This window comes from Vicugna pacos, chromosome 13 (genome assembly GCF_048564905.1).
Source record: "Vicugna pacos chromosome 13, VicPac4, whole genome shotgun sequence".
Lineage (NCBI taxonomy): Eukaryota > Metazoa > Chordata > Mammalia > Artiodactyla > Camelidae > Vicugna > Vicugna pacos.
Window position 1 is genome coordinate 28,169,844 of NC_132999.1, and position 19,157 is coordinate 28,189,000.

At 49.5% G+C, this 19,157-nt stretch overlaps 1 protein-coding gene across 11 annotated transcripts in view; it reads left to right on the forward strand.

Annotated features, from left to right (window-relative positions):
- The first annotated feature begins 51 nt into the window (after positions 1-51).
- CYB5RL (cytochrome b5 reductase like) overlaps positions 52-19,157 on the forward strand; it is a 28,708-nt gene continuing 9,602 nt past the window's right edge. For 4 of the 11 annotated variants that reach the window (XM_072974403.1, XM_072974401.1, XM_072974398.1 and 1 more), the window contains exons 1-7: positions 52-163; positions 3,812-3,952; positions 4,658-4,945; positions 5,875-6,023; positions 8,445-8,532; positions 12,018-12,122; positions 15,253-15,456. In XM_072974403.1, coding sequence (XP_072830504.1) covers positions 4,757-4,945; positions 5,875-6,023; positions 8,445-8,532; positions 12,018-12,122; positions 15,253-15,456 — 735 coding nt within the window. In that variant the 5' untranslated portion in view covers positions 52-163; positions 3,812-3,952; positions 4,658-4,756. Of the gene's footprint in view, positions 164-3,811; positions 3,953-4,657; positions 4,946-5,874; positions 6,024-8,444; positions 8,533-12,017; positions 12,123-15,252; positions 15,457-15,628; positions 19,149-19,157 lie in introns of those variants that run through there. The other 7 variants (XM_072974395.1, XM_072974397.1, XM_072974399.1 and 4 more) reach the window with 7 other exon arrangements.

The following is a 19,157-nucleotide window of genomic DNA, read 5'->3' on the forward strand; positions in this document are numbered from 1 at the left end:
TGTATGAGTGACAGCTGCTTTAACCTATCACAGTCAGGGAATCCTCGTCTTGCCCCACCACGCAGGCCGTCCTCATTTTCCCACAGGTGAAACCCTCCTCGCCTCCCCGAGTGAGGGAGGGAACCTGCAAGAGCCTCGCCAGAGGGGAACCGCAGGTGGGTAGGTGAGTGGTCGTGATGGGGGCTGGGACGGGACTAGGATAAGCGCTTCAGGACTTAAGACCTGAACTCAGGACAACCTTGATAAACTTACGAGCAGCTGGAGCTTGGGCAGGGCACTTCCTTCTGGGCCTTAAAGTCACTCACTGTAAAAATAGGAATAGAAATGCCTAAATTGGCGCATCCGCGCAGCGGCCCCTCACCTGGTGACTGCACAGTTAAGTTTCCTTTCCTCTGCACCACTTCACCTCTTGAGCCCGAGCGTGGCCCTAACACCACGCCCGCGCCCGCACCGGCACCGACCGCACGCCTTTTCCCCAGCGCCGAAAGTGTTTCCCTTTCCTTCTATTTTCTCGAAATTTCCCCTTCCGCCTCCTAGAAGCAAGGCCAGAGCCGGTAGAGGTGTACTTTGCTCCTTGCACAACACATATTTATCAAATGCCCACTGTGTTTCGGGCACTGCTGAGCATCGGGTTTGCACTGGTCAATAAAACAGGTTTGCGATGTAGGGCTTACAGTTTAGTGGGAGATACAGACAGAAAGCAAGTAAAGTAAATAGATAGCAGTTGCAACACACATACATTCCTATCCTTCTTCCCTAGTTATTTTTCTCTTTAGTATTTAACATTAACATAACACGTTTTTCATTTTGATCTTGTTTAACGGCTGTCTCTCCCACTAGAATATAAGCTCCTAGAGTGCAGGGGTGTCTTTCTTCACTGCTGTGAAGTCTGCGCCTTGAACAATCCCTGGCACATAGTGAAAAATATGATTGGTAGGTTCAGGGAGGGCTCTAAGGGGGAGGTGACCTTGAGAAGACCTGAGGGTGAGACGAGTCACCCAGGCAGAGGCAGCAACATGTGTCAAGATGTGGCTTCTTCGACTGAAAAATAGAGGCTGACAGGAGATGTGAACTGTGTCTTTAAAATTCATAAGGAGATTTGCAGATACCAACTACTATATATAAAACAGATAAACAACAAGTTTATATTGTATAACACATGGAACTGTATTCAATATCTTACCATAACCTGTAATGAAAAAGAATATGAACACGAATGTATGTATGTATATGTATGACTGATACATTATGCTGTACACCAGAAATCGACACAACGTTCTAAACTGACTATACTTCAGTTAAAAAAAAATTCATGACAGATGTGGCCAACTTGTCTACTAACTTCCAAAAAACCAGGGAAAGTGGGATTAGTTAAACATAGAGAAGGTAAACTTAAGGCAAAGATGAATAAGAGCTTGGTGGTAGAATTTGGAAAGAATAAGACACCATGTTTCCTCTCAAGGGGGTCTCAGTCTGCTAAACCTTCCAGAAATCATAGAACCAGCAGTAGAACCAGGTTTTCTTTCCTCTAAAGAGAAACCTTTCCTCTCTAGGAGAAAGATTTATTGCACATGGAGGGAATACCCTTCTAAAACCAATGATAGTTTATGGTAAGAGAATTTGGACAAATTCTGATCAGGAAGAGTGTTGGGCACCAGGCAGAAGATTGGATTGTATCTAATAGGTAATAGGAGCTGTTAAAGATTGCTAAGCAGAGGCTGCTGTGATCAGAGTTGGTGGCAGGTATACTGATGGATGGTGTAGGGGAGACTGGAAGCACATTGTTTGGGCCCATGGAAAGCTCCAGTGTAAACGAGCAAGGGAAACAGGAAAAGTGGGCAAGTTCTTAAAGCTTAGGACTCCTGGAAAGTGATTGTTAACCAAGAAAGGGGCCTTGCCTGTCCTCCTGCAGACTCAGTGGTTTGTTCCTCTGCTTTCCCACAGACTTGGCCCACACCTTGTTTCTAGCACTTTATGCACAAGTGAAGCTGCTACCATTGGGAGGCTCCAGGGTGCCCATAAAATTCAGTGACAGTTTGGCAAATTGGGTCCCTGCTCTGTGCCAGCCCAGCAACAGGCACTAGGAGTTGAAGATGAAGACACTCTCCCCTGCCCTCCAGAACTATGCAATCTAGGGAGAAAGAGCAGCCTGGAGCTTTAAAAGACCAGGTGTGCGTACTAACCTTGCCACTTCTGGCTTCCTGCCCAGGCCTCAGTTTTCTCCATTGTGAAATGAGGAAGAGCATCGCCTCTACTTATGAATGGCTGTCGGGAGGGTTGAGGGAGTCGATGCAAAGCGCTTGGCACAGACTGGCCCAGTATGTGACATCTGTTCTTATAATGATAATTATCTGTTTAGTTGATAACTCTCTTCCAGGCCACAAGTTCTTCCAGGACATAGGTGACTGTCACTCACCTCTGTGTCCCACCATGTCACTCAGCAGCCCCTGCCTAGTAAGTGTCTAAGGCAGGAATGAATGGGAGGAAATCCAAGACTGGAGCTTTTAGAGGTAATTGCATTTTAGAGAAATAGATATTTACATCAAACAATATTTTGTGACATCAGACTTCCCCTCAGTTCTATTCTGAGATAAGAGGGAGGGAACACCCTCTTTTTGTTTTAATTTAAATATAGTTAATTTACAGTGTGTCAGTTTCTGGTGTATAGCATCATGATTCAGTTATACATATATATACTCTTTTTCGTTATAGGTTATTACAAGATATTGAATATAGTTCCTTGTGCTAGACAGTACGACCTTGTGAACTTGTTTACAAAACAGAAACAGACTCACAGACATAGAAAACAAATTTATGGTTACCAAAAGGGAAGGGGGGGATAGATTAGGAATTTGGGATTAGCAGATACAAACTACTATATTTAAAATAGAATAAAATAGATAAACAACAAGGAATACCCTCTTTTACTTTCATTTGCCTGTGGAATTTTAAATGCATAGTTTCCTTGCAAGTGAGATAACCAGGTCTATTTCTGTATAAACTGTGGAGTTCCACATACAAATTTAGAGAACCTTGATAAATCCCAAACTGCCGTCACAGAAACATCTCAAAATAAATCACAGCCATTTAAATTTTCCTCCCTGATATGTCTTACAGACAATACTTACCTAATGGCCCTGAAACCAAGGTCCTTTCCTTCCTTCCTTCCTTTCATATAACACTTTTAAAATACACATATTTTAAAATACACACTGCATTAGTTCATAAAATGAATAAAAAACAGTTCTCTGCCCTCAAGGAGTTCACAGTCTCAAAGAGGAGAGAGATGTAAACATGTGGTTTCTGAACAGTGTGAAACACTACAGGGTAGAGATTCATTACCTGAAGAGTATTTATTGAGCACCTACGGTGACCTGGGCTGGACTAAGTGCAGTGAGTGCTACAGGAAGCAGGAAGCCAAGCAGGCCTTCATAGAAGGCGCTGGCCTGTTCTCTTCCTCAGCCCACTCACCCCTCCCTTGGTGTCAGTTATCCAGAGCTCCATCTGTAGACTCAGGTACAGATAAGGCCTGTTTAATCCAACTGACAGCTAGATTTTGCTCCTGGGCAAAATTTTTGCCTCTCAGCGTACCTCAGACTGAACTACCGTTTCCCCTCCTTCCTCTCTCCTCTAAAAGTCAACCTGTCTTGGGCCTACTAGCTACTCAGGGATCCAGGCGAAACACCTGGATGTCCCTTCTAGCTCTCTATCCCCTTCCCCTGCTCACCTCACATCCAGTCCATCTCTGTGTCCTATTAATTCCTGCTTCAGGATTTCTCTAGTTGACCCCATCCTATCTTCTTCCCTGCAGCTGCCCTGGTCCAGATCCTCAGCACCGTTCATCACGACCTCCTCCTCTGTTTTCCTGTGGTTGAGGAACAATATGCTCTGAAACCAGATAGAGCAGAGTTTAAGTCCCAAGGCCATCATTTGGGGAGCTCTGTGACTCTAGGTAAGTTATTAAACCTCTCCAGACCCCCAGTTTTCCCATCCATAAAATGGCATCTCCATTACTGGCCTTGTTGTAAAGATTAAATGAGATGCAGCAGTTTGGTACGTGACCCACCAACAATGCTGAGTGAAAGAAACCAGACACAGAAGAATACGTTCATATGAGTCTATCTATATAAAGGTAAAAACTGAACAAAGCTTATAAATAGTGGTTAGGGTTGCAAACAAAGTTGGTACAACTAAGGAAAAGCAAGGGAATGATTGTATCAAAACTCAGGATGGTGGTTATGGTGCGGGGCGATCGGGAAGGGACACGTGTGGCTTCTGGGGTGCTGTCAGGGTTCTTTTCACTTGACTGGGTGGTAGTTACAAAGGTGTCATTTTATAACATTTTAATTTATTTTTGTAACTTTTATAATGAATTGTACATAAATGTTTTACATCGTTTAAAATATTTTAAGTATTCAATGAGATTTCCCATGTAAACTTAATCCAGCACTCAGAGCACAGGAAGAGGTCAGAAAACCGTGGTTGCCAGTTCCGATTTCTGTGTCCTGCCTGCCTGCCTCCCCCACCAGGCAGCAGGTCCCGGGGTTGGTTCATCCCTGTCTTTGGTGCTCACACAGAGCTTGGCAACTGCCGGCCTCAGAGAGAGTGAGAGGAATAGAGGTGACCAGACTGTAACCACAAGTTTTCCTTCTCCCAGGCTGGCAAGGGAGCAAGGCCTGGGCCCCTGGCCTCAGAGAACCAAGCCTGCTCTGTGAAGAGCCCCAGTTGTCCCTTGCAGCCTGAAGCCCCACTGGCGATGGGCGAGAGGGAGGAAGATGACGAGGAAGCCTGGCTGCAGCTTCGACCAGTGGAGCCCTTGCCTTCCCAGTGCTGTGGTGCTGGCTGCTCGCCCTGTGTGTTCGACCTCTACCAGCAAGACCTGGCAAGGTGGGAGGCAGCCCGAGCCAGCAAGGACAGGAGCCTCCTGGGTGGGAAAGAGTCACAGGTGAGGAGAACTGCTCCTCAAACAAGAGGGCCAAGTGGCAGCATCTACCTGGCTTTGGCCCTGTACAGTGTGCCTGCTCGGGGAAGCTTCCTTTGACCCTGTACAGCAGAGAGAAAAGTGTCAGCTTTGTGGAAGCAGACTGATCCAGGTTTAAAGCCTGACCTTGAGCTGGTGTGGGGTGGGGGAGGGGGGAAGGTAGTGGTGGGGGTGAGGGGAGATCCCTGGAGTGAACTGGGTGTGGGCATTTTACAGGAGAGGAGATCTGTGAGTCATGGCACTCAGAGAAGGCTTCCCGGAGGAGGTGCCAGTCGGGTGGAATACTGAGGGCACTGGGCTGAGACTTAGAAGACATGAATTTGAGTCCTTGCTTATAGTGTAACGTTGTACAAATAACTCACTACCACTCAGGCCTCAGTTTCCCCACATGTAAAATAAAGATATTGGATTAGATAATCTTTAAAGTCCCATCAGTTTCTAAATTCTGAAATCTGGATTTTAGCAGGTGTGAAGGGCGGGTGAGTCTTTCACACATTGGAGATGAGTGTTCTTGATAGAGGGCACTGCCTGAGCAAATAAAGACTCACAGGTGGGAGGTGGCAAGGTGGTCTTAGGAGTTCAGAGAAAAGTTTGGCATCTGATGCCTATGAGATAAAATAAGGCTGGAAGCCCATCCACTTACCCTTGAGTGTCCAGCTAAGGACCCTACACGTTGTCCTGGGGCTAAAGGGACCGTACAAGGCTTCAGCGCAGGGTGAGCTCAGTGCCACGGGCTCTGGCAGTCTTAGAGCATGAAAGGGAAGTAAGATGGGACGACTCTTATACAAAAAATTTATCGGCTGCGATACCTCTCCTTGGGGAAAGGGTGCTCGTGAATTGTTGCGTGTCTCTTGAGTCCCAGCTTCTAGCTTGTGAACCTTTTCCTGTTGCAGAGCTGCCCCTCCAAGCTGAGCCCAGAGACCTTCCTGGCCTTCCGCATCAGTGCCATGGACAAACTTACCAAGGACACCTACCGTGTCCGGTTTGCACTACCCAGAAATAGCCAGCTTGGCTTGCGGCCTGGCCAGCACCTCATCCTACGGTACAGTCAGGTAGTGGGAGGACCCAGGCTCTGCAGCCCTGCTTTACTGTGTGTTAGCTGTGCGGTCTAGGACAAGTTGCTTAACCTCCCTTAATCAACTGCGTTTGTCATCTTCAAAGTAAACATAGCAATACGTAACTCAGAGAGGGTTCTTGAAATTCAACTAAATAATGCATTTTCATAATGAATAATAATAGCGATCATCGACTATCCAAGGCACAGTTCGGTGCACTTACACGTCTGGGCTCATTTAATCCTCACGAAATTCTGTGTGGTGGATCCCAGTATCATGCCTGAGGGGAAACTAAAGCCAGAGAGATTCGGGAGCTTATCCGAGGCCACACAGCTAGCAAATGCTGGAACCTGGGTTTGAAAGCAAGCCATATGGCTCCAGAGCTTGTGGTGTTAACCTCATATGATTATCACCAGTTGATAGAAAGGACATTGTCATTGAGAATAAGGGACTTGCTCAGTGCCATGTAGCTAATAAGTCATGGAGGCTGGATTCAAACCCAGACGGCCTGCCTCCTGAGTTACACCCATCACTCCTCTGAACTTCCTGCTTCTTCCCAGCTTAATTTTGTACTCTCCTCCCATCTCAACCCTCACCTCCACCTCCCCAGGGACAAGCCTCTTTGGGACCTCCCACTAGAGGTGTCTGCCAGGCAGCTGACTCGCTGTGTCTGAAGCTCAGCAGAGGGATCTGAGCTGCAGATGTGGATGTGGGAAATATCAGCATATCCCTGGATGGCATTCAGGAGCATATGTGGTGTGGAAAGAGGAAAGGAGGTAGGGGTATACCTTGGCGACTCCAGCATTTACAGTATTGGCAAAAGGAGGCCGAGCCAGCAAAGGAAACAAAAGGTGTAGCCAGAGGATGAGAAAGAAAACCAGGAGAGAGCTTACTACTAGTCACACTCTGGCCACTTGCCTCATACTGACCCCTGGTGTTTGTGCCCAGCTCATTCTGGCCTGTGGCTTGGCTGGCTGTCCTTAAAGCTCACTATTCCAGTGGACAGGAAGGGTCACAGGACAGGCCACAGCCCCAAGCAACCCGCATTGATAAGTCAGGGATACCCAGAGCTCCCTGCCTCTAGGCTGGTCCCTCTCCTCCACCCTGTCTGTCACTCTAGTGATATTCCTAACACTGACCATGTCGCTCCTTGTTCAGACATCTGGTTCTCTACGATGCCTCCCCAGTGACACCCTAACCCAAGGCCCCAGCTTCCTTACCCACCAAGTTCTTCCCCCTCGTCCCCTCATTCTTGCCCCTTGTTCCAGCCCCAAGATCCACTCACCGGTTCCTGACTTGCCCTACATTATCCTACCTCTAAGCTTTTGCCCAGGTTATTCCCTCTGCCTGGAATTACTTTTCTGTCCTGTCCTTGTTTTCACCTGTTAGCAGCCTGCTCGTCCTTTAATACCCAGCTCAAGGAGGCCTTCTGAGGTTCCCCAGGCAAGAGTGCAAGTCAGTTTTACGTCTGTCCTAGCAAATATCACAGTGGTCTTTGCACCTGAGCCATACCATATGTTCTGTTTGTTATTTCCCTGTCTGTTCTGCAAGTATGTATTGAATATTTCTGCCCAACTTTTGATACATTAGGACAGGCCTTTTTTAATCTTTGCATACCTCAGAGAAGAAGACTTTGCACATAGTAGGACTCAAGAGAGGAGTGCTTAGGTACTCCAGGGAAGCTCTGAGGAACAGTACTGAGGAACCCAACTCCGGAGACAGACAGAACTATGGGTAAATTCTAGCAGTGTGACCTCCGGCAGGCGACACCCTTTCTCTAAGCCTTGGTTTCCTCATTTTGGTTATTGTTTGGATTAAATGAGATACTGCATATAATATGCTTGGTGCATCGTACGCATTTAATACAACATGGCTGCATGATTGGCCCCCTTGTTGATAACACTGGAGAGGACTCATGCGTGGCATCTGGTTTGGACTAGGGCACCATTGAGGATCCTTTCAATTTTGGTGCTCCTGGCACGTGGTAGTGTTTGATAAATGTTAAGTACTTGTTAAACATAGTTGTTTTTATCTTGATCATTCTATGGTCAAAGAGAGGTTAGGAAAAACCACAGTGATGTCCTAAAACAGCTCACTTTTCAGTGCACTTTTTAAAGCACTTTTCCATTTGTAATCCCAATGGAACCACACGGCAGAGGCATAGATGGTTGTCCCCCTTTCTCAGAGGGGCAGCTAAGGGTTTAAATGACCTGCCCGGGGTCTCACAGCCAGCACTCGGCAGTGTAGAAGCCCAGTGCTCTTTTCTTGTGCTTCACTTTGCCTGCTCCTCGGTGAGGATCACTGGGGCTGACTGGGCCCCCACCTTCACTTTCACCAGCCTGGCAGAGTAGGTACTGTAAAGGTTTGTTGACTGGCTGAGTCCCTGATTGAGTGCTTCTCTTTCCCAGAGGGATAATAGATGACTTAGAAATTCAGAGAGCCTATACGCCCATCAGCCCTGCCAACGCAGAAGGATACTTTGAGGTTTTAATCAAGGTGAGTGGATTCACACAGATGCTCTAAGGTGCTATGGACTGGACCTCCATTTGCCAGTCTGGATTTGGTGGGGCAGTTCCTTCTGATGTGGGAAAAGCCACTGTTCACATGGGAGGAGGCTGGCTTGGGGGAAGAATGGGATGGTGAAGGAGGCCTTTTCCCATCTCCTTCTTTCCTGGGAAGAGGGGCTGCTGGACCACCAACAGAGGGCATATTCCCAGCAGGTTTTATGAAAAGGAGGCTCAGACTGAGAAAGGTAAAACTGCTCCTTCTCACCTCCTTACTATCAATGGAAAGTGAGCATTGAGCCGGGGAAGGGGAAACCAAGTCACTGGCACCTACTGTGTGCTGGACACAGGCATCCAGAGAGAGTCAGACATGGCACCCGCCCTCAGACAGGGGCCAGACCGGGACAGAGTAGTAGACGCCGTGACAGGAGGCCCCAACCCAACTCAGTAGCTGGAGCTTCAGGGAAGGTGGGCTCAGCTTCCTAGAGGAAGCTGTGTGTTTGGGCTGGATGTTTAAGTCAGGAGAGGAAGCTCCAAGTGCTGGAACAGCATGTACAACAGCAGAAGAGACATCATCTAGGGAACTGTTAGTCATTTGTCCTGGGACAGAAGAGGATGTGCAGACAAAAGGTGGGACATGGAGGACCTTGTGGACCAAACTAACTTGAGTTCGCCTTGCAGGGGGGTCAGCAGGGGCTGGGGCATTTGAATTGGGCCTCAAAGAAGGAAGACAAGTTAGCAGTGGCAGCAGTGGCATTCCAGGTTAATCAAAGACAGGGAAGGGTGAAATAGAACAGAGTCTTGTGGGACCTACCCAGTCTGAGTGGCAGGAGGAGAGATGCTTGTGGGGGCAGCCAAGGTGGGTAGGGAAACTGACAGAGTTGAGATGAACAAAGGATACTGGGTACAAAACACTCCAGAGACCCAAAGAATAGGCAACAAATATATAAGAAGTCATGAAGGAGCAATTATGTGCCAAAATAATTAGGTTGAACTACATGAAATTGCTGACACTCTAACGTTTTTGACTTACAGAACACATTTTCATATGGGTCAGCCTAATACCTAGTTTTAGATCATCATTTCCCACATGGAATCCTAGGGAACACCAGTATTTAAGAATAGTTGTCACACCCTTTATCTCCCTGGTAGGACAGAAATGATCCCCATTTCATTGATAAGCAAACTGAGGCCCCAGGAGGGCCTGACACTCCACAGGTAGTAGGAAGTGTGGCTGGTGGGTGAGCCCTGGCCTCCTGATTCCAAGACCCCCACACCGTCTCTGGCTGCTGCCTTCCCTGCCTGCCTTTAGAGTTTGAGTATTTATTCCCTCACACATAAGCTTGGATGGGATCCCTTCTCCACGCAACTGTTTGTCTGGGAGATTCCACAAATCCTCTCCAAATGGCCTGCTTCCCCAAGCTGCTTGTCTGGGTGTGTTTCTATTGAAAGGATAAGCCTGGAGACAGTTCTTTAGGGCAGCTGGATCTCTCCCAGCTGCAAGGCTGATCTTCTCCTCCGTTTACCGGAAAGCCTCTTTAGAGAGATGCTTAATTATCCCTAAGCTACTGGCTAGGAAGAGCTGGAAATGTCTTTGCAAATTGGGAAGGCAGGCAGGTTTTGTAAGGTTTACCCGCCCGTGTAGTTGGGAAGGAGAAACTCCCATTTCTCAGGCACCTTCTGGGCACCAGCTACTGCTTCTAGCTCTTTATTTTAATTATCTCGTTTCAGCCTCATAACCACCCTGTGGAGTAGATCATATTATCCCCACTTTATAGATGAACAAGCTGAAGCTCTGAGACAGTATGTCATTGTCTTAAGTTTCCTTGGGTAATATGATCCCAAATGGAAGAACAGAGATTCAGTGTCAATTCTGTTTAACAAGTGCGTGTTGAGCATTTACTCCGCGCCAGGCTCTGTGTGGGTGCTGGAGGCACAGAAGGAAGAATCCTTCCTTTCTCCTTGAGTGCTGTCAGTGCCACGGGGCCTCTAAAGCCACTCCTGGGGCTGTACCTTCCCAAGAATAGAGCCAGAAAACAAGGTGTGCTCTGACATGTATCCCCCAGCAAGGTAGGAGGAAAACTGTAGCCTCCTTCCCAGACCTCTTACAGGTGAGCCGAGGACTCTCCTTGCTTTATGCATATGGTGCCTGAGGAAGGCAGGGGTGGTACCAGAAGTGGCTGTGGATGCTTAAAAGCATGTCTGGTGACCAAAGCCCAGCCGCTCCTTCAAGCCTGGTCATAATCTCTCCAAACACCTTCCAGTCTTGTCTCTCAGTGCTTCTCCCTGACCCCCACTCTGACATGTCCACTGGCTGTTCCCAGAACATGACCTGGGCTGTCCCACCCCTGACCATACCACACCTGATGCCCAGAATCCCCTTGGCCTTCCTGCTCCCATCCCCAGTGAGTTTGATCCTACCCAGTCTTCTAGGTCCAGTTCAAATACTTCCTCCTCCGGGAAGCTATCCTCCATCCTGCTCGATGGGAAGTGACTACACCTCCTCAGAGCTCCCCCAGCACTTCACCCTTCTCACAGGGAATTAGGCAGTCACTACCTTGTCTATGTCTGAGACTTAGAGCTCCTTGAAGGGAGGGCCTGAATCTGGATTCATTGATTCATTCACTTACAAAGTCCTTTCCACGGTTCAGGCGCTGGCAGCCTTTGCAGAGCTTAATATCCAGCTGTTCCCACTGCAGCCCTGGCATGGTGCCCCGTGCCAAGCGGGTGAGCACCCTGGGAGTGCAGACTGCCCTCTCCCCATGGAGGGATCCCCTCCGCAGCCTTCATTTTTCTATCCAGCCAGGAAACAGTGGTGTAGGCTCAGGCAGAGATTGCCAGCGAATGGCCTGCAGAATGACTCTAGCCTATAAATACATTTGGTTTTGGCCTACCCAGTGTTTTAAAAATTTGAATTCATTGCTGACATTTCAAAAATGGGAGAGTTATCATAAAAATATGGATTTCCTGCCCCTCTTAGAAAGTCAGATCTGGCATCATTGGTCCTACAGACTATGTACTGGAATTTGCAAAATAGCTTACTCCTTTAAAGAGTGTATTCATTCACCAAATTACCATCGCCCCAACCACTCACTCTTGTCTCCTTGATACTAAGACTAAGTGTTAGTTGCCATTAACCATCACATACCCAGTTCTGCTCTGGGTATGTGATGGTTAATGTTACGCTGTGTTACCAGCGTGGCCCCTGTAGTTATCTGGTTTGAGACCTCTGTAGTTAAGGGTGGAGGTCCCACGGATTCTCATCCCAGTCTTTCCATTTACCTTCAGTGTAAGCTCCTGGGCCTCATCTGAAAACTGGGAATGACAGTCCCGACTTGGTGGATGATTAGGAGGATGAAATGAGATAACATATGTAAAGCACTTAGCATGCAGGAAGGGCTCCACCTTAGTGGCTGACATGGTTTATATTGGCAGCAAGTGCCTGTCCCAATGAGGTCTCCCTTTGTCTGCTCCCAGTGCTACCAGACTGGGCTGATGTCCCGGTATGTCGAGTCCTGGAGAGCAGGAGACACGGCTTTCTGGCGAGGACCTTTCGGAGGCTTCTTCTATAAACCAAACCAGGTTAGTGCCAGCCCTAAGTGGTCAGGAGACCCCATCCAGCTTAGCTTCCAGGGCTGAGGTTTCCTTGTGTCAGGCCGTAGAATCTCACTGTGCCATCTTCTTGAGCCCAAACCTAATCCTGAGAGTATCCTTAGGGTTAGATGTGGGAGGAGAGGGAGGAGATACTAAGAAACAAAACTGCCTACCTCTGTTCCACAACCATCAATGCCTACCCATTGCTTGGAAAAATTCAGACCAAGAACTTGGTATTTAGGGCTGCTATGCCATCTGACCCTCAGCTGTCTTTCCAGTTTCACATTCCATTTACAAGACTGTAGGGACCACTCTCTAAATGCACCCTGTGGCTTGCTGCTTGTGAGTCCGCTGCTTCCCAGCATCTTCACAGCATTATCAGATCCTTCCCTGACATTCCCAGGAAGAATGAGTAATTTCTCATCAGTTGGTGCATATCTGGAAAGCAGTTTGACAGTATGTACCAGGAGTCTTAGGAATCCTCACATCCTTTACCCAGGGATCCCACCTCTGAAGTCTGTCCTATAGAAAAAATCCGGGATGCCGACTCTTACACGTGTTCATTGCAGCTTTGTTTACAATAGCAAGAAATTGGAGACAATTCAGTATGCAACAGCAGAACAGTTAAGTACACTGGTTTACAGCTACTTGATAGACTATTATCCTGGATTTTAAAATTATGTTTATAAATGATGTTATATGCTTATGCTGTAAGATCAATTGGCAAACACTAGGTAAAAAACTGAATGTACAAGAAGTTAGGAAACTAAGTTAAATTGCACAGAAAAAAAATTTTTTAAAGCAATAAAATGTTAGTAGCTCTGGGTGATTTTTATTTTCTTCGTTATTCTTTCCAAATTATCCACCATGCATACCTATTACCTTTGTAATGAGGAAAACAAAGCGAAACAAGAACAAATGGAAAAGAATGAATCACTCTTCCTCTTCATTCTTTTTGTTTAATTTAAAAATAGCTTTTATTGGTGTTTTTCCTTATTACAAATGCAGTATCTGTTCATTACCCCCCAAAACATCAGCAGATACAAAGAGGCACAGTGAAAATCACCTGTAGGCCACCCACCCAGACATACCAGCCTCACTACCGTGGCGTATATCCTTTCAAATCCTCTTCCATGAATGGGTGTGTATACAGGTGTACACACACCCATTTGTGTGCATAACAATGTCAGACACGTATGTGGCACCTCCCATGTGCCAGGCTTTGATGTTAGCGCTTGCTGTGTAAGAACTCATTCAGTCCTCTCAGCAGCTCTTAGGCACTGCTACCCCTGTGCTGCAGATGTGAGGCGTGCGTGGATCAGTGCTCTTCTACACATTTCCTGGCCACTAACCATGCTCAGCCTTGCGTTTTAGCTGAGGCTGTCCCTGTGTCCCCCAGGACCTTGAGAGCAGGGACTAGGAATTGTCCCTGTTTCCTCCTGACCTAGAGGGGACACCTGCTGAATGTGGTCTTGACCACCTTTTCCAGGCAGAGCATCCCAGGACATAGTGTCAGCTGTTTGTCTGCATCCACTGGCCCCTGTGGAAACTTCCTCTCTGGAAGGGCATAGTGCCCAGCCATGAAGAGAAAGACATGGTGTCTCACATGTTAATGTTTGGCTACTGAAACCGTGGCTGGGGCTTGCTCTGCTGTGTGAATGCTGGGGTGTAGCCCAGTCTTGCCACTCTGCAGCCATCTTCACTGAAGATGGACCACGTCGGTGCTGAGGCCGGCACATTAGCATCTGTCTGACGTTCATTCCACAGACACTCATAGGTATTCAGGGCCAGGCCAGTGCTAGACCCTGGGAGCTCAGAGATGGGCCAGACGAGGCCCCTGTGCTCCAGAAGTTCACAGTCTGCTGGGGAGACAGACACACAAATAGATGACCACAACACAGTGTGGCCAGTGTGAGGAGGGGTGCACCAAGGACTGTGGGAATACAGGAGGGGTCCCCACCTGCCCCATCTCAGGGAAGGCTCCCCAGACAAGAGCCTGAGCAGTGATGGGAGAAAGAGGGGAGGCGTGAACCCAGGACAGGATGACGGGCCAGCAGCAGGGGCTCAGTGCAGGGAAGGAGGCTAATTGTACTAAGCCCCAGGCTCCGTACCGGGCACTTTACGTCACCTCATTTAGTCCTCACAGCAGTTCCGAGATAGGTGGTCTTCTCGGAGAGTGCTCTTATTTTGTTACCAATGAAGCAACTGAGGCTCAGAGGAGTAAAAGATCTTAACCAGATCATATGGCTGGGGATTTACCCCAGAGCTGCACAACTCCCAATAGTCCAGGAAGTGTTCCATGCAGTAGCGTGCTGTGTAGTGCAGTCACATAAAGCGAGTGTCTGTGAATAAAGCCAGTGAAAAGTTGGACTGCAGTCACAGAGGCCTAATCTCTAGAATGATGGGAGTGAATACCTCAGAGCGTGGGCAGGCACTAACCTTCAAGGCACTGACCTTAAAGAGGCCTAGAGCCAGGAAATAGGTTCAGCGAGAGAAGCTGATGGAACCGGGGTGGGGGTGCTCTTGGGAACTCACCTTTATTGCCTGGCTTTCTGTGCCAGCACCGTGCCAGGCATTTAGTATAGTGTCTCGTTTAGTCTAGAAAAGAGAGGCTCAAGGGCCAAGCCAGAGCCCTCGGACCTCTGCAGGCGTCCCCTGGAGCAGAGAAAGCAGCCCAGGGGTCAGGACTGGGATGGGGACAGTGGACTGGCTTTGGCAGGACAAGTTTCAGCTCCATGTGAGGTGTGAAGCCCTCCCTGGCAAGGACAGTTAGCCTGTAATAGAGCAGACTGCCTTGGGAGATGGTGGGCTACCTGTCAGCAGAAGTATGCAAGCAGAGATCCGTGGGGATACTTTAGAAGACAGCCAAGCCACTTGCAGGATGGCTGCACCATTATGTTCCCTTTTAGCCTCCAGATTCCATGATGTCTGTTCCATAGACCTCACAAGCTAGGATGGTTTCCTGGAGGAGGTAGAGAGGGGAACTCAGATGCGTGGGAAACCCAGGGCAAGCAGTGCCATCCAGTTCAAGCAAGCCCAAAGAAAAGGCCCCATAGTGGGCGGGTGGGGTGAGACCCCCTCCTTAACCCACTCCTATCATGTACTGTCCTGTTCCCAGTACGGTGAACTCCTCATGCTGGCTGCAGGCACTGGCCTGGCCCCCATGGTGCCCATCCTGCACAGCATCACAGACAACGCAGATGACGAGACGTTCATCACCCTGGTGGGCTGCTTCAAGACCTTTGAGGGCATCTACCTGAAAGCCTTCCTCCAGGAGCAGGCCCGTTTCTGGAATGTCCGCATCTTCTTTGTACTGAGCCAGGTAAGCCAGGGACATGACTTCCTTCCCTGATTGAGACTCTGTTGTCCCCTTGCACCCATCCTGAGGACCTGCTGTGGGCTCTCTGCCTCGTGCTATAAAAGTCATCCCTGCCACTGGTGGAACCCCCACCTGTGCCTGGCAAGGAAGGCAGTATTGTCATGTTCTTATGCAGATGAGGAAACTGACACTCAGAGGTGAAGGCACCAGCCCCTGTCGTGCTGCTAGATTGGGTGAAGCCAGGATTTGGGATTTGAGCCTGAGACTGTCTGATTCCAGAGTACCAGCTCTCACCCACTGTGCTGTGCTGCCTGCCATCCACCCTCTGGCATCATCCATTGTATGGGCAGGGAGCTTGCTTGTGGAATCGGTGGGCTGGGGGCAGACATCCTCTGGCTGTGTTGGGCTCCTTGAGGAGGGACCATGTGTCTGGATCACCACGCTCTCAGTGCTTCACACAGTGCCAGGCACGGAGTAGGGACTCACCCCAGCAACAGTGGGTGAAGCACACTGGATCCAAGTTCACTGCATTTATTAGGGTCCTTACCACATCACTTTGTCCCTGCATGGGAGGAAAGCTGCTTTGAAACCCTCCAAGCTACAGCCACTCTAGCCAGAAGCAGCTCTGCCTCCTGAGCCCTCTTCCCTCTGATTCCTCATCCCCTACATTCATTCAGGCCACCCTTCCCAGACCCTCACCTCAGGGCCACAGCCTGTCTCGCCCCTTACCTCAAGCCAGGCCCTCAGCTGTCTTTGTTCACTTGCCTTCTGCTGGTCTGTAGCTTTGTCTGTCTTTCCTGTACCGTTGGGTTGAGGTCCCCTGCTCATGCCCACCCTCTATTCTCTTGCTCAGGGTCAGTCTCATTGCCGTGTACTTTGGAGCACGCTTCTCATCACGTTCCTCTTGAGGCAGCTTTAGGGTGTCCCTAAAGACTTACATCATCCTGGCTGGAGGGTGTCAGGAAACCAGAGGGTCCCCGGGGTCAGAGTCCACAGGCCTGTCCATGGGGCAGGATACTCAGTGGTGTGGACACTTGAGGGGGTCATGCTTGGTGAACATTAGCAGCAGCAGCAGTGCCCAAGGTCGGGGATGGAGCAGAGGGCGGGTGTACAGCCTCGTGGAGAGGGGCAAGGAGGGCCACTCCTGCCAGCAGCACACTCAGCCCTGCCCGAGAGCCTGGTCCCGGAAGGTGGCAAAAGGCGGGCTCCTGGTAGTCACCCTGGCTGTTAGCCAGCCTTCCTTTCCCCCACCATGTGCCAGGTGCCAAGGATACAAAAATGAAGATGAACTCTCCCTGCCCTTTAGGTGCTTACCTAAATATGGGGAGACAGCCACAGGGATGGCTGACAAGGGCTCCCCTTCACTGAGTGCTTTCTCTGTGCCCGGCACTGTTCTCAGTACTTGATGTGTAAACTCATTTAATCCCCACCACAATCTTAGGAGGCTTGTACTGCCATCATGGCCATTTAAAAGATGTGGAAACTGAGGCACAGAGAGGTTAAGAGGTAACACAGCAAGTTGGTGGAGAGCTGGTGTGAACCTGGGTGGTCCTGCCCCAGAGTTCGTGCTCCTATTGCTTGTCGGAATAAGACAACACAGGGGAAAGTACCGTGGACGGTGTTCATGATACTGGTGGCAAGCAGAGAGGGCTTCACAGAGGAGATGGCATTTGAGCCCGGGCTTGAGGGCAGAGTTAAAGTTCACCAGCAAGAAGGGACCTTCAGCTGGAGGTGGGCCAGGGCTTTGGTGATGCTAGGGCATCAGGCAAGGAGGCTGGCCATCAGTGGCAGGGCCAGGTGAGGGGCAATGGAGTGAATGGTGCCTCCTGCCCATCTGTGCTCCCTCCACTCTGGGTGCTTCCTCTCCTGCCTGGGCAGCAGCAACAGCATCCTCAAGGTCTCCCTGCTCCAGCCACTCCCTGCCGATTTGTCCTTCATCCTGTAGCCGAGAGAGCAGCTCTGGCCACACCACCGCCCTGCTTCCTGCCCTTCCCTGGCTCCCCACTGCTCTCAGGACCATGTGCAGGCCCCCATGGCTGTGGCAGCCAGCTGTGGCTTTGCCTCCTTTGCCACCCCCCCCTACTGCCACATGCTACATTCTGGTGTCACTGGTCTGCCTGTGGTTGCAAGTGCTCTGTGCTTTTCTGGCTGCTGGGCTTTTGCTTGTACTGTTCCCCTTGCCAGGAGCACTTTTCCCCACTTCTTCACCTGACACTACTCATCCCTCACATCTCTCTGCTGAAATGTAATTCCATCCTGGGAACTTTCCCTGAGCCCCCAGGCTGGCACAGATGTTTCTGCTGTCACAGCCCGGGCTCTCCTTCACAGCACCCAGCCCACTGCACCATCATTGTTTATGGGTCCTCTCTCCACTTGAGCAGCAACCAGACCCCACGCATCTCTGGGTGCGTAGTCATGGTGAGCTGTGCTGAACCTGACTGGCCTAGGGGAAGTGGGCAGTGGGAATGAGGGGCGAGGCCAAGGGGCCCCGCTGGTCGCTGCCTTCAAGGGCCCACTAGGTGGGTCAGGACACACAGGAAGATCAGATCATCAGAGAGGGTCCCCAGTCAGCAGCACAGCACTGTCCTCAGAGGCCTTGAAGTCCGATGAGCTCTGTGAGGTGGGCCCCAAGGCCGTGTGAATGCACCTGGGATTAGAGGCCTGCACTCACAGAGCCTCTCCTGAGGTTTCCCCACACTCGTCACAGTAGCTCAGAGAGGTCACAGTCACTTACCCGGAAGTGGTAGCAAAGCTCAAATTCTAACCCCAACCCCTCTCTCCATCTCTCTGCTTGGCCCCAGGAACTAGAAGTTCACCTCAGTAGGGTCTGCAGAGGTGATGGTCCTGTTCTGTTCGGGGTTTTGTTTGTTGTGTTTTGGGTTCTGGTTACGTGGTTTCTTCTCTTTGTTAAAATTCTCCAAACTATATATAGTTAATGATTTTTATACATATGTTATACTTCAATAAAGTGTTTACTTAAAAGAAATTCTTGGTGGGGGAGGGTATAGCTCAGTGGTAGAGCTGCCTCAGCATGCCTGAGGTCCTGGGTTCAATCCCCAGTACCTCTATTAAAAGGAAGGGAGGGACGGAGAAATTCTTCCAAGTCAGCTAGTAGTGGCAGGGGCCTGGGGCATAGTACATCACCAGATACGACCTCCAGCCTTTTCGTGGGAGAGAAAGAAACCCTTCTCTTGGCTAAGGCACTCTGCCCGGGATCTCTTATACACATAGCCAGATGAGGCCAGGAGCCCTGTCTGTTTCAAGCAGTTGCCGTGTCCCCATTGCCTAATACAGGGCCAGGCACAGAGTCCACTCAGTAAATATTTGTTAACTCAACAAGTTAATTGAAACCTTAAAACAAATGAACAAAAGTTATGCTCTACGGGTGACAGTAACGGATAAGATGCTTTGAAAAGTTGCTAGGAGATCCACAGTCCCGGTGAGAAAATATTCCCCCCAGAGTGACAGGCGCAGTGGCCCCTGGGAGGTAGTGAGAAACGGTAGGACCCAAGTTCTGGTCCTGCTGCTGCCCTTGCTACATTGTGTGCCCCGAGGGACACCCCTCCTCCTCCTCTTGCCTCCTGTTGTGGAGGATAGCTGCCCACCCACAGGCCTTTGTGAGGGGGTTCTGGGTCCCAATGTGAGGAAGTGCCTGGCTCATGATAGGGCTACATGAAGGCTGGCTTCCCACCCCCTCTGCCTCA